The sequence below is a fragment of the Acromyrmex echinatior genome, chromosome 19 (genome assembly GCF_024713525.1).
Source record: "Acromyrmex echinatior isolate Ae372 chromosome 19, ASM2471352v2, whole genome shotgun sequence".
Taxonomy (NCBI): Eukaryota; Metazoa; Arthropoda; class Insecta; order Hymenoptera; family Formicidae; genus Acromyrmex; species Acromyrmex echinatior.
The window spans coordinates 6,302,479-6,315,859 of NC_141870.1; the positions used below are offsets into that span (position 1 = coordinate 6,302,479).

Here is a 13,381-nt window from a genome sequence, read left to right on the forward strand (position 1 = left end):
GGAAAGAGGTCGACGCGCGAGGGAACAAGGAGAAGAATAAGGAAAACAAGAAGAAGTAGAAGAAGATGAGGAAGAAGAAGGAAAAGGGGGATGCGCGCAAGATAGGCAACGGGGTAAAAGGGTGGCGGCTCCCTCATGGGGCGGGGGTAGGGGAAACGGTCTGATATACAACCGGGCTATGGGAGGAAATCGCGCGCGCGCGCGCGCATGTACGTGTACAACCACACATACACGCGCACGCCGCACAGCCACCCACACAGGTAGCTTGAGGTGCACACAGGCGCAGTTCCGCAGGCTGAACGGGGCGGCTGCGTGCTCGACACCCGAGTGGCGCTCGCGCAATGTAGTCCCTCGGCTATCCTCGACGCGGGAGCATCGTCGTTTCGAAAGAGCCGCGACCTTCTCCCCGTCGCGTCGCGTCGCGCGCGTCGCGTTCTCAGTGGTGTCCCGTGTCAGGGGGTGAAGTACGCGCGAGAGGGGCCCATTTCGTACTCCTCTTCTGCGAGAACTCTCTTCTGCGGACTTCTCTTTCGCCTGTGTGTAGGATTCTGTAGAGGAGCGCGCGAAATCACGTAGCGACGACGTGAAAATCCAGACCTCGCAGACTCCATCCCCGTGCGGTTCTTTGGAATTGACGGAGACGTACGTATCTATTTTGCCCCCGGCATTTCTTTTCGCCCTCGTTTCTTCCCGCAAACATTTCTTCTTGCCCATTCGTGTACGTGCATATTCTAAAACGGAGTAGCGCGACGCGAGATAGTGCGTGACGCGGTGCGTAAATATTTCCGGGGGCATCTTTATACGGTCTACGATCTCTTGACGAAGTGATAGTGATGGTATAGTGAAGTAGTGTCTATAAAACGATATATCGTGGCGCTAAATGAATGATTGCGCCGGAAGATTTCGATCGTCCAGCGAGTCATCTGCACGACGTTCAATTGAGGTGTGAGATCGGAGTGGAGAACACCAAGTACATATCGGAGCGTCGTTGGACATTCTAGAATTTTGAAAAATTTAGAACATTTCGTGTCGCAGGAGTGATTACGTACTTATTCAGCAATAAATCCTTCACTGCCCGTTAAAAAAAATTCAAATAAATTTCGCTGAGAAGAAAAGAAGAAGGAAACGATGCCGATCGTTAAATAAGGAAAAAATCCTTTGATTACAGATACGTATGCGAGTTTCTTCGCAAATTCCGTCCTGCAGTGCTTTGCCTCGCTAAACATAAAGAAGTGAAACAACTTCCAGCTTCATGATAGAAGGCCTTTGAACGCTTAAGGACGTCGATGATCTCTCTAGGGTCTGCGTTTAATTGTCGGTGGCATTAGACGTGCAGAAGTACGTTACAGGCGAAATAGACAGCTAGAGGAAGGCAGCTAGTGGTAGAAAAAAAATCGCATCTGTCAGAAAAGAGAATCGTGCAACGGCGCGACTAATGGGGAGATGTTAAAGTTAAAAGCCACTTGTAAAATGCATCGTCTCGCGGGTGTCACAACACTGAGGCTGTACAAACGAAACTTGTTTATTGGTTCCGCAACACCGACGTCGATGCAGAATTGAAAAGTTAGAAAAAAATCAGCGGTTTGCTCTCTGTTGTCAACGCTATCGAAAGAGTTTTATGCGGCGTGGGCGGACAGAGCTCGCAACCGTGAAAGGGAGCGATTTGTATAGACCAATCGTCGAGCGACAGCTATAAAGAAACAAAAGAAAAGAGAGGCGAAGTTCCTTCCTCGTTTGTGATTATTATCGAAGTACGTTCGTAGTTGATCCCTCGAGCGGAGGAAGAGAAATTGCGAGTCCGGAAAAATGCGGTGAAGCCGTGCACAGTGCACACAGGGCAAATAACCGTGGAATGATCGATGGAACGTCCAGTGCATCGTGCGGATTGCATTAATAACGACGACCAGTCTAATGCATCGCCAGCGATCTTACGGTCGTTGACGTAGCGAGAAGTATCAAGACGCCGCTTAGTGCCGGAAACGATCCTTCCATCGATCAATATGGATCACGGGGGAATAATCTTCGTCGGCAGAGCGAGTGATAATGGTGATGCGGAGGCATTCTCCATCTAAGTGAGAGCTGGAATCACGCGGCCGATATTGCCAAGTTAAAGTTTATCATTATCGCGATTGACGTCAAAGCGCCGCGATGTAAATAAGCAAAGTTCGTTCACGCACAGATTGCTAGATTTAACGACAATCTCCGACCGAGGACGTGAATAGTAGACGTCAAATTAATTATTGAAGCATCTGTTTTTCGGGATAGTCAATGTGGTCATTCGGAATACGCGATTCACGAAACCACGATACATTACGCAGCAATTAGTGACGTCGATTTGTAATTCGGAGAATGTGGTACCGTCGTAGAGTTGTTTCGTGATAGTGAGCGAATTATTGAGCAGTGATCTCCATCAGTCCCGTTTAGCGCGATTTTATCGACGAGGGAAAAACTAATTGAGACGTCACGTTTTAATTTGTGCGACGTGAAGCGAGATTACGGCATTCCCATTCGCGCGCGAGTGGTTGTGCATGGGATGTACGGTGATACGAAGTGATTCTGTCCGTTCTGAACGAGAATAGGTGGAATGCCGCGAACGTCGATGCACCGAGTGTGTTAGTGGATCCGCCTCTATCGTTTAGCGTTTCCTGAAAACGACTGTGATGCGTCTGAGATAGTATACCAATATGTGAATGAACCACGCTGGGGAAAAGCGATGTCTACTTCTCTTCCCACACTTGTCTGTTTTATAATTTGTTTTGGTGAGTGTACTGCATCTATATAAATTACAAACACTTATATTGAAGCATTTATGAATTATGAAAGAGATCTGCTTAAGGATGTTTTATACATATTTTCAAAATGATCACAAAATTATGAAAAAATTACAGATTATTCGAAATTGCATTTAAAAATAATAACGACAAATTTAATTTACTATCTGGTATTTTTTTAATCTGTGCTCTAATAAAAATGTATTATAAAAAATCTGACAAAAATCTCAATTTTTTAATTTAAGTACATAATATATTCAAGATTATTTATATATAGAGTTATATTGTGATGCATGAACTAGTTGTCCAGTAAATAAATAAAATATTTATTTGTTCTGTATCTTTATAACTAATTAATAAATCGCAATGAAACTTTGCATAAGTTACTTTAAATATTTAAAGAATTTACAAAAAAAATTTAGATTTTTGTTATTAAAAAAATTTTAATTTTTAACAATAAAAATGATAACAAATAAAATAAATAAACAACAAAAATGTGTTATTAAATAAAAATGTCATCTTATTCATCACATTCATATGTATAATATATAGTTTATTTGAATTGTAAGTATTAAACACATTTCCAAATTTAATTTTCTTTGCAGGGACTGTAAGCGTGATATATCCTTAACCTTCGATTATAGCTTTGAGTCTTTCGAACCTGAAGCGAAAATATTTTACAATCTGTATAATTACATAATACTATGAGATTCTAAATTGTAGATTTAAAAAATTTCTAATTTTTCTCTATATTGAGAAAAATTTTTGGTTAAAAATGAACGAGAGATTCTAATCATATCAATTGAAATTATGATTATTTCAACTGGAATTATAATAGATTTAGAAATTTCTGATTTGTTTATTTTCGATTAGAATTCCAATTAATGGAATGGATCAGACTCTTCCCAATCGTCGTAGGTTCACTTGTATTGTGTACTTCAAACAGAACTTAGGTATAGTTTTCATAACTAGTAGTTAATTACAGTTATATTAGGTAATTAGATAAATGCATCGATGCGAGTGTTTATCTTGGAATTTTGGTTCATGTATTTCGTTAGTATCATTGAACGTTGGTTAACATTATAATATATGTATGCGCATAATAACGCATTTTGAATGTGTAAACCTACCAGCTTAAAATTTCAAATATCGGGAAAAGCTAGGCAAATCAAACAGATCACGATTCTCGAACGTCGGTAATCGATGTATTCTCGTTAATTGCACGCGCAATTATTGAGGCACCTAATAATAGCGGTATATTACGTGGCTTTAACTACCGTATGCTGTTACGTTACGTTCAAGTCCCGAGCATGTACGTCCCAATTAATATTTCGTGACTCGACGCAGTCAAGTCACCTATGCAAAAATAAGAGTTCATTGACGATCGCGATGACATGTCTACCGACAATAATATGCTTATGTATATGGCGATGATTGTAATGACTGCCTCTAAATGAATTTTTATGAACAGGGATTATGTCAAGAGAATACACACATATAACGTACAGTTATCAAAATATATTTTGCATTTTTTTACAAGCATTGCCACACATAACGAAGCTCACTGAATATTTACAAAATTTGAGAATGGGACAATATATAAAATGTCATGCAATATGCAACATTTTAATGAATTGTATGTATTATAGCGGATTTCAGATCGAACATTAATAGTTTTGTGTAGGAAATATATGTGTATAGATTTTGCACACTTAGGTTAAAGGATAAAAATCGATTATAATTGGGTGTAAAATACATAAAATTGTTGAAACTGGCATTTTTTAACATAAAGATTATATATATATATATATATATATATATATATATTGATTATACATATATATATTACATACATATATATTATATATACAATGTAAAACATAAATAATAGAGAGCATACAGTCACATACACAAATTGTTTTTCGTACAAGTCATATATTTAAAATTAATTACATGCAAACGTTTCGGTCAAGTCGTGACCATCATCAATACAATCAAAAGAAAGCGAATGTTAAATAATGAAATAACAAAATAAGTTGTTGCAGTACAAAATTTAGAGAAAATTAATCTTGTCTTCCTGATCTCCTTTACAATAAATTAAGAATTGATTCTTGATAATTTGTATATTACAACACGGGATTACCGGATTCCGTGTTTTCACAATTATCAAATATAACATGATAATGCAATACTGAATATGTTTGAAGAATATTTACGTAGATGGAAAAATATTCTCTATGATGGTAAGAAATCTTGTTATGTACGAGAATTCATGTAATTACAGTGACATTGAACAATGTCACGATTTGAAACATTTACATGTAATTAATTTTAAATATATGATTTGTGCGAAAAACAACTTGCGGATGTGGCTGTATATTCTCTATTATTTATGTTTTATGTTATCGAGCCACTTCTAATAACTTTGTTTTAAATTTTATTTATACAATATAATTTGTAGTATATATATATATATACATATATATACTTTTTTAAGGATATATTGAACGTAATCCCTGCAAAGCAAATTAAATTTGGAAATGTGTTTAATACTTACACTTCAAATAAACTATATATATATAAAAGTTGTATGAATAAGATTACCTTTTTATTTAATGACACATTTTTATCGTTTATTAATTTTATTTATTATTATTTTTATAGTTAAAAATTAAAATTTTTTTAATAACAAAAATCTAAATTTTTTAAATAAGTCCTTTAAATATTCAAAATAATTGTTAAGTTTCATTTATTGATTAGTTACAAACATATAGAACAAATAAATATTTTAGATATTTATTGGGCAACTAGTTTATGCATCGTAATGTAATTCTATACACAAATAATTTTGAATACGCAATATGTATTTATATTTAAAAATTAAGATTTTTGTCATTTATTTTATAAGACATTTCCATCTATATTTTTTATTAGAGCACAGATTTAAAAAATACTACTATTTATTAAAATAACTTATAGTACCAGATAGTAAATTTTCACCAAATTTGTCGTATTATTTTTAAATGTGGTTGAGAATAATCTATAAGTTTTTCATAATTTCATTTTTATTTTGAAAAATATGTATAAAATAAATAATAAATAAATAATAAATGAATTGTAAACACATTTACGCCTGTTTTTACTAATGTAGATTAATTTTAATATCGGTCGATTCATTTATTCTTTATCTTCTTCTAGTTCTAAAAATTAGAAAAATGAATACTCATACAGCACAGAAGATTAATATTGCTACCATGTTGCAATATTACAGATTGCAATGTAACATTGCAGAGGTATTACAGAAATGTAAATTAACAATATTTCTGCAAAATGTCAGTAATATGCTTGTAATATTCCACAAACATTGCAAAACTGTAATTCTTTAATTGTTACAATAATAATAATATAAATATGTAAGTTTCTACAATATTTATGTAGTACAGTCTTTTTATTTATTGATCTATTATTTGACAGCCATTTCATTAGCTAAGTTTTATATTTATTTTAAATATGTTAAATCAAAAGATTGTGTAATATCGAGTTTGGATATAATCAATGCAACATTATTGATAAGATGATAAGCAATTAAACTGCTAAAAACGATTTATCGAAATATTAATTATGTGATCGATGATGTATTTATGCCTGATGTGAATGCAAGAATAAACCAGCGCTCGAACTTTATTGATAAATTTTATATCATTTTTAATCGATTTCAATTGACTTGAAGTGGTTTTAAATTAAAAAGAATCACTGCGATTAATTTAATCCGTGATTAACTTATCAAGCGACTGTATTATTATATTAATGTCAATAATATTTGTGTAGTTTGTTCGGGGCACACATGTGCTTTATCCTTACGAATAAATTTATTCTTCAGAAATTAATATTATATTTATTGGAATATTTTACGGTTTTACCAAAAAAATTGCTTTTGGAAAGCACATATCACTAGAAATGCGATTTGTAGAAAAATTAAAGTTAGTGAGATACATGTATAGAAATAGTTTTAGAGAGTCTTCGTAAAAAATTTATTCAAATACATTACAATATGGAATGTTTTTTTGCAATATAACAGAAAGTGGACATCTTAATATTATTGGAATTTTGCAATGATTCAGCAATGTTTCGCAATCACCATGCAATATTGCAATCAATGAAATCATTCTGCAATCTTTCTATATGGATAGAAAAGATTAAGAATAAATTGAATCGACATTAAAATTAATATATATTGATAGAAACGGGCATTAATAATTGCTGTAAATTGTTCTTATATACGTATATATATATAGGAGTGTCCTTACTACTTATTTTAGTATTTTTTCTAATTTGTTTTATATTCTATACTCTTTCATAGGCTAAGCATTCAAAATCAATTCTAATATTTAAGATCATTTTAAGTGCAATCTTAAAATATCTAAATATTAAATATAAACCAATTACACAGTCATATTAGAATCTTAAGACATTACTTAAGACAATCTTGAAGTAAGAACGGATATGAATATTGACTTGTTCTTTTAGTTCTATTAGCTTTACATATTTCATGAGTTTTCTTATCATATTATTCATACTTTTTCTGTTGGAAAATTTGTACAGTAATTCTTAACGCATCCTGAGTACATCGTCTCTATTAGAAAAGTAGAAACAGACGGATAAAAGATCGAGAATTTTCTCGGAAATAAGCCAATATTTGGCATTTGGCGCAAACGATGTATTTCAAACTTTCTTGTGAAAATATACAAGATATAGTTTTAAAAAGTTCAATGATCAGTATAACGCCGGCGATAAAAGTTCTTTAAAAAGAAAATAGGATTGAGTCTGTCAATTATATGTTCATTCATGATATATAAGATATTGCCAAGATGACTGAACGAAAATGTATAGATGTATAGACCAAATAGGTCTGATTTACACGATGCTTTTTTTACTAGCAACTAATTTTCTAGCAAATTGTAAAAACTAGCAGCTGAAAAATATTAGGTTAGGGAAAAAAATCCTTTTACAAGTAAAAGACCTACAAAGTAAAAAGAAAATTTTTCATTTTTTCAGTTCGTAGTTTTTTATATGTAAAAATTACAAACCTCACATATATTCAAAAAAATATAGTAACCATTCAAAAGCAGAGATTTCAAGCTTTAAAATCCTTTTCTAAAATTTAAATTTTTTCATTTTTAACGAAGAATTAATGAGGAAAGATATTTTACCAACTTGTGAAAAGACTTTCCCAAACCAATATAAATTATATATTTTTAGCTACTAGAATTTTTAAAAAATATAATATATAACTTATAAAATAATACATTTTTAACTACTAGTTTTCTAGTTCGCTAAAGTACTAGCATGCTAGTAAAAAGGCATCATGTAAATTAGGTCACAGACACATTCGATCAGTATTCAAGTTTGTGTTAATTTCTAGCTCAAACGGCTGAACGAATTGCTGATAAAAGTTTTCAATAAAATACATATTAATCGCCAGCACAACGTACAATCATTTATGCTTCGAGCTGTTTTCGATTTTATAAAATTCGCACTTCGTCGGAATTCCACCAAGTTCCCATTTCACTCGGATACGCATAAAATAACGTTTCACAGAGAGATTGTATATAAAACGAAAAAAAGAGCAGCGACTCTGCAATGACAGCGCGTGCATATTTTAACCGACCTACATGTAGCCGTAGCTTCAATTACAGAGTACTGCGTTTCGCGACTGTACCTATACACTTATACTATACATGTGTGATAAATTACTCTTGTCGCTAACACTTAAATGATAGTTAAAGTAAGATGACAGTAAGTAAACTTAAAGTTATCGCTGCAACATGTCTCATACTTTTTCTAATACTTTATACTTTATCAATACTATAAAAAAAAAAGAAATATAGGCAGAGATAATTTTGAATTATTTTAAATTATTTTAAATTATTTTAAATTATTTTAAATTATTATCAAAGTGAAGGTTGAGATTTATTCGATTGTATGAGGATCATCGGTGAAGTTTCGGGAAGATGGAATTACACGCGGATTAATGTAGGTAGTAATTTTCATCCTTATGTGTGCGACGCTGAATTCGCGCTCGAAGTTTCTTCGATGAAATCAGTGTCATTGCGAAAACTCGCGGCGATTTTCTCACGTGTCGCTAGCGTGTATGCGTTTCACCGAATGAAATGTGTCATGGCACAACTGTCACGGCTCGTAACTAAAACGTCCGGAAAAGAGAAGAAAGAGACACACAAGAGGAAAGTACGGGTATAACTCTGCTTAATACCATTGCGTTCCATTATATATTACTTGCCATCGTGTGCGCGATTTTTTTCCCATTCTCGGTCGCGCGTCTTTGTTCGTTCATTTTCACATGTGACGGCATAATTAAAAACAACGACGGCAATAAACCGCACGTGGTCCGTCGTTAAAATTCAAATTTCAAATTCAGTTAATTACTATCGCACCGACCGCGAAAGACGCAGTTTTAATTTAACCGAATTGGAATGTAACACGGTATATATATTAGCATATTGAAAAAGACAATAATTTGACGCAAAACATGACGTCCTAATTTTATCGAAAATTTATATGGCAGACGAAATTAATATCTCATTTGCGATGACGCGTTAACTCGTGAACAGCTGAAATTAATTTAATCTTTAATTTAATCTTTTTCAAATAAATCGTATATAACGTATATAACGTATGCTGATCAAGAATAAATGGTTTATATTTGACGCGCTATAATTGATATTCGCCACTCCGACGATCCTGTGTCGTCGCAATCACGTGTTCGCCGTTCATCACGACTCAGACGTTTATTATCTAACGACTCACTAACAGCTTCTCGCAGCACACTCTGCCCATCATGCTTCACGATTTGCAATGTGACGCGTTATTAACATTATCAGAGGGACAGAGAATTACGCGACATAGACATATCGACTGTGTTAAAACTTAATGAGCTGTACTACCGGAACGTAGGTTATCGTAATAGTGACGAGAGAGTGACTCTAGGAGGATATGTGTCGACATATGTGGTGATCTTCGTTTTGCTATTCAGAAGAGACGACGATCGTGTCTCCGAGCGTTGCGTGTTAATGTTGCGTTTACACAATCACGGATCTCAAACTTTACAGCGGATTTTATAAAGTTAGGAAAATTGTGCGCTTTTCTCGCCGACCCACTGTCTTCATTAGCGGTAATGTTAATGAGACGGCGGGGTAATGGAAATAGACAGCGAGATTCGTTAACAATCGAGCAAGTTCAACAAAAATAGGAACGACGTGTAGAAACGTGTGACATTGCTTCCTTACGTTACTTATTTGCAAGATAAAGGAGGCAACGAAAGATTAATGGAAGAATTAAGAGCTTTCTCACCTCCTTTCACATGACTGATCGGAAATTAACGACACTGACAGCCGCCGGATGGCAGAGTTCGCGCGAGGTCACATAGCAGTGCCAAGCGCTATTTCCATCTTGTGAAGCATATTGTAGCCGGGAGTAAAAGCGGCATGAAAAGTTTTCGCGATAGTTACTTACGCCCCATCTTCTCCCTATCGAGAGTCCCGAGTGTGCAGCGTGTGCTCGATGGAAGACGGAAAGTCTAGTAACTTCGAGACGCGCAAGTAGGTAGTACATTAGGTAGATGGGTAAACAGGTAGATAGGTATACATGAGCCGGGCATTAGCTATGTAGATAGATAAATGGATGGATATACGAATCATTCGTTATGGCTCAGAGATTTGCTTTCCCTAAAATCGATACGAAATACGGAATACGAAATGTAGGAGCGAAGCACAATGGATCTCTACCATAGGATGAATCGGAAATATATAAGAATGTAGTCTCCAGAGAGGGAATGTTAGTCATCAAAAATGTAATGAACTGAAACACGTAATTACTTGATTATTTATGAAACTTCTCTTGCAGCTACGAAACCGTTTGTTGTGGAATATTTTCTAATTGTTCCGCGAAAGTTTGTTGCAATATGGTTGCACTCTGTACAATTAAGCGGAGTTAACAATTATTGTTAACTTTATAATGTGACATCTCGCTGCAGTACCTACGCGATTTACGCGAAAGAGTTTTTACTTTATTAAATTATTTATTTATATTAATATCCAATATTTTTTAATTTTTTAATTGAAATATTATGTAACGTAATGAAAACGTTAATATCCAATATACGGATTTCTAGATTAATTAAAATTAAATTTTTGATGGAAATCTCTTTAATCATATTTTTTTAATTATTTCAAATTTTCGAATCGCATATCTTTATACAATTAGAAATATGATTCCGTTCTCATTATTACTTTTATTATAACATTTAATGATTACGGTTTTATTTTAATATTAATTACTATAAAATAATTATAAATGCAAGCACATGTGCGCTCAGATTACTATTGTAACATTGAATTGGTTGATCCATTTAAACAAATCATTTCGATGCATCAAATCGAACAAACTAATGCTATTCTTCTAACTGAATCTTCCAAACGTTTCTGACAGCCTCAACCGATATACCAATGACGCAGACGCATTCGATTCGGAGCTTTTTGCAATTGCAGTGGCCTCTTCCGCTCTTTTCTTTCTCTTCTTCCATCCATCGAAACGCGACCGCAGAAGCTCGCACTAGCTGTCCAATGGAAGGAAAAGAAATAAAAAAGGGAATACGGGATATTCGAGTGCCAGGAAACAAAGTTGGCTTATCCGACTGCGGGAGAGGAAGCCGATTCCGAGAGAGAGACAAGGTACAACGGGAAATAGGATTTTGCGGCTGGCTGGTCAAACCAACCATTGTCCTTCAATGTCCAAAAGAATCTACCTCTAGGTTGACGAATGAGGCATGATAGCGATGTCTGAGTCTTTCTCGTTGGATGTCGCTAGGATCTGAAATAATTGTAATGTGTATAAAACCATCTATATACTCGATCCTCCGTCAGGTTTTGTAGCAGTTTTCTACAATTTACGAACGAACTCGAAACGACATTGATCTGACGTATCGCGAAACATGAAAGGTCTTCTTACTAATAGATATACCGTACACTGGCACCCACATTTCTATCTCCTCTTCCATTAGTTTAGGATTCGAAATAGTTCCAATTTCGATCAATTTACATGTGATATCCTTTCCTTCGTAATATCAAAATGATTTTGTTGAAATTCCATCAGGGGAGATCGGAAAGACAACGATGATATGCGACGGGCAGACGATCGAACCCGCGCAAAAATCGTTCTTGTGGATTCGAGCGCGAAATTAATTTCCGGTGAAGGATTATGGATAATCCGTCATCTATGATAAACTTGCCTTGCAAACGCGTCTTTATCTTTAGCTATTTTCTGTGTTTAGTATATCTCGAGAGCCGAATCTTAAAAAGGAAAAGAAGAGAGTGTCTGAGTTTATATAGCATATATTTGCAATAGATAAATATAGAGCTTGATTATGAATAAAAAGTAGTATTTGATACACTAATCACAAAGATTGGAAAAAATATGTAAAAGTTAACAAAGATTACATTAACCCTAGAATGCTGTCGATGTTGAGTAGCAATATTGCTATTAATATGTAAATTTTACATATTAATATGTGAATTTTACATATTAGTGGCAAATAGCAAATAAATTACTCTTAATAAATGTAACACAAGTTTTTTTATACATTTCTCACTTTTAACGATAAAATATTTGTAATTTAGACTTTTATGAACACAAATAATCTAACGATTAACTTAAAAGGATAAAAAGAATAAGCATACCATCAAATTCAATCTTGAAATTAGGAGTGCACTGGAAAGTATCCGGTATTCGGTATTATCCGACACTTTTATACTATTCGATCGGATATTATTATTATTCGGGAATATATCTGATTGAAATTTGATATCATTAAATTATTGATTTTTTCTTATACAAGTTCTAGAAATAAGTATGTATATTCTTAATGCTATAATATACATCTTATACGTTGTTGCAAAATTACAATCTTCTTCGCCTATAGACATTTTTTTTTAGAAGACACATTCTCAGAATCCGGTTGGATATCCGGAAAATGTTGGATATCCGATGTTACATTCTGTCCGGATATCTGATATCCGATATCCGCTAATTTTACGATCCGATGCATCCCTACTTGAAATGATATGAAGTATGTAGTTTAATTATTTATACATGTTTCCTTATATACTTAAATAAAATATATATACAATAAAAATAATAATACAGGGTGGGCCATCTATTGGTACGTTTTTAAAAATGCGATCAAATGAGCATACATTGATATTTTTTATTAATTTTTTTTTTTTGTGAAGCTAAAAGTATCCGCGTCAAGAATGAAAAACGATTTCGTTCATGTGGCTCCCTCTACTGGCCTTACAGTATGCCATTCGGTCACCCCAATTATTAATGACATTTTGGACTACCTCGGCGCCAATTTCACTCAAAACAGTCGTAATATAATGTCATCCACTAACATCCCTTTCTCACGAACTTTCCTCACCAATTTGCGTATAGCTCCTTCGGTGGGTGCTCTATCACGACCCATATTTCTTTTCAAAATTCGTACAGTTTCGGCGACACAGCACTGACTTTGAAAATAAGTTTTTAAAATTTCAAAA

General features: G+C 34.1%; 1 protein-coding gene across 1 annotated transcript in view; it reads left to right on the plus strand.

Moving 5' to 3' along the window:
- Positions 1-312: 312 nt before the first annotated feature.
- The window catches only part of LOC105144952 (zwei Ig domain protein zig-8), a 37,542-nt gene continuing 24,473 nt past the window's right edge, over positions 313-13,381 (plus strand). The window contains exon 1 of the mRNA XM_087415893.1: positions 313-2,759. Within this exon, the coding sequence (XP_087272019.1) occupies positions 2,714-2,759 (46 nt within the window). The 5' untranslated portion in view covers positions 313-2,713. The remainder of the gene's footprint in view (positions 2,760-13,381) is intronic.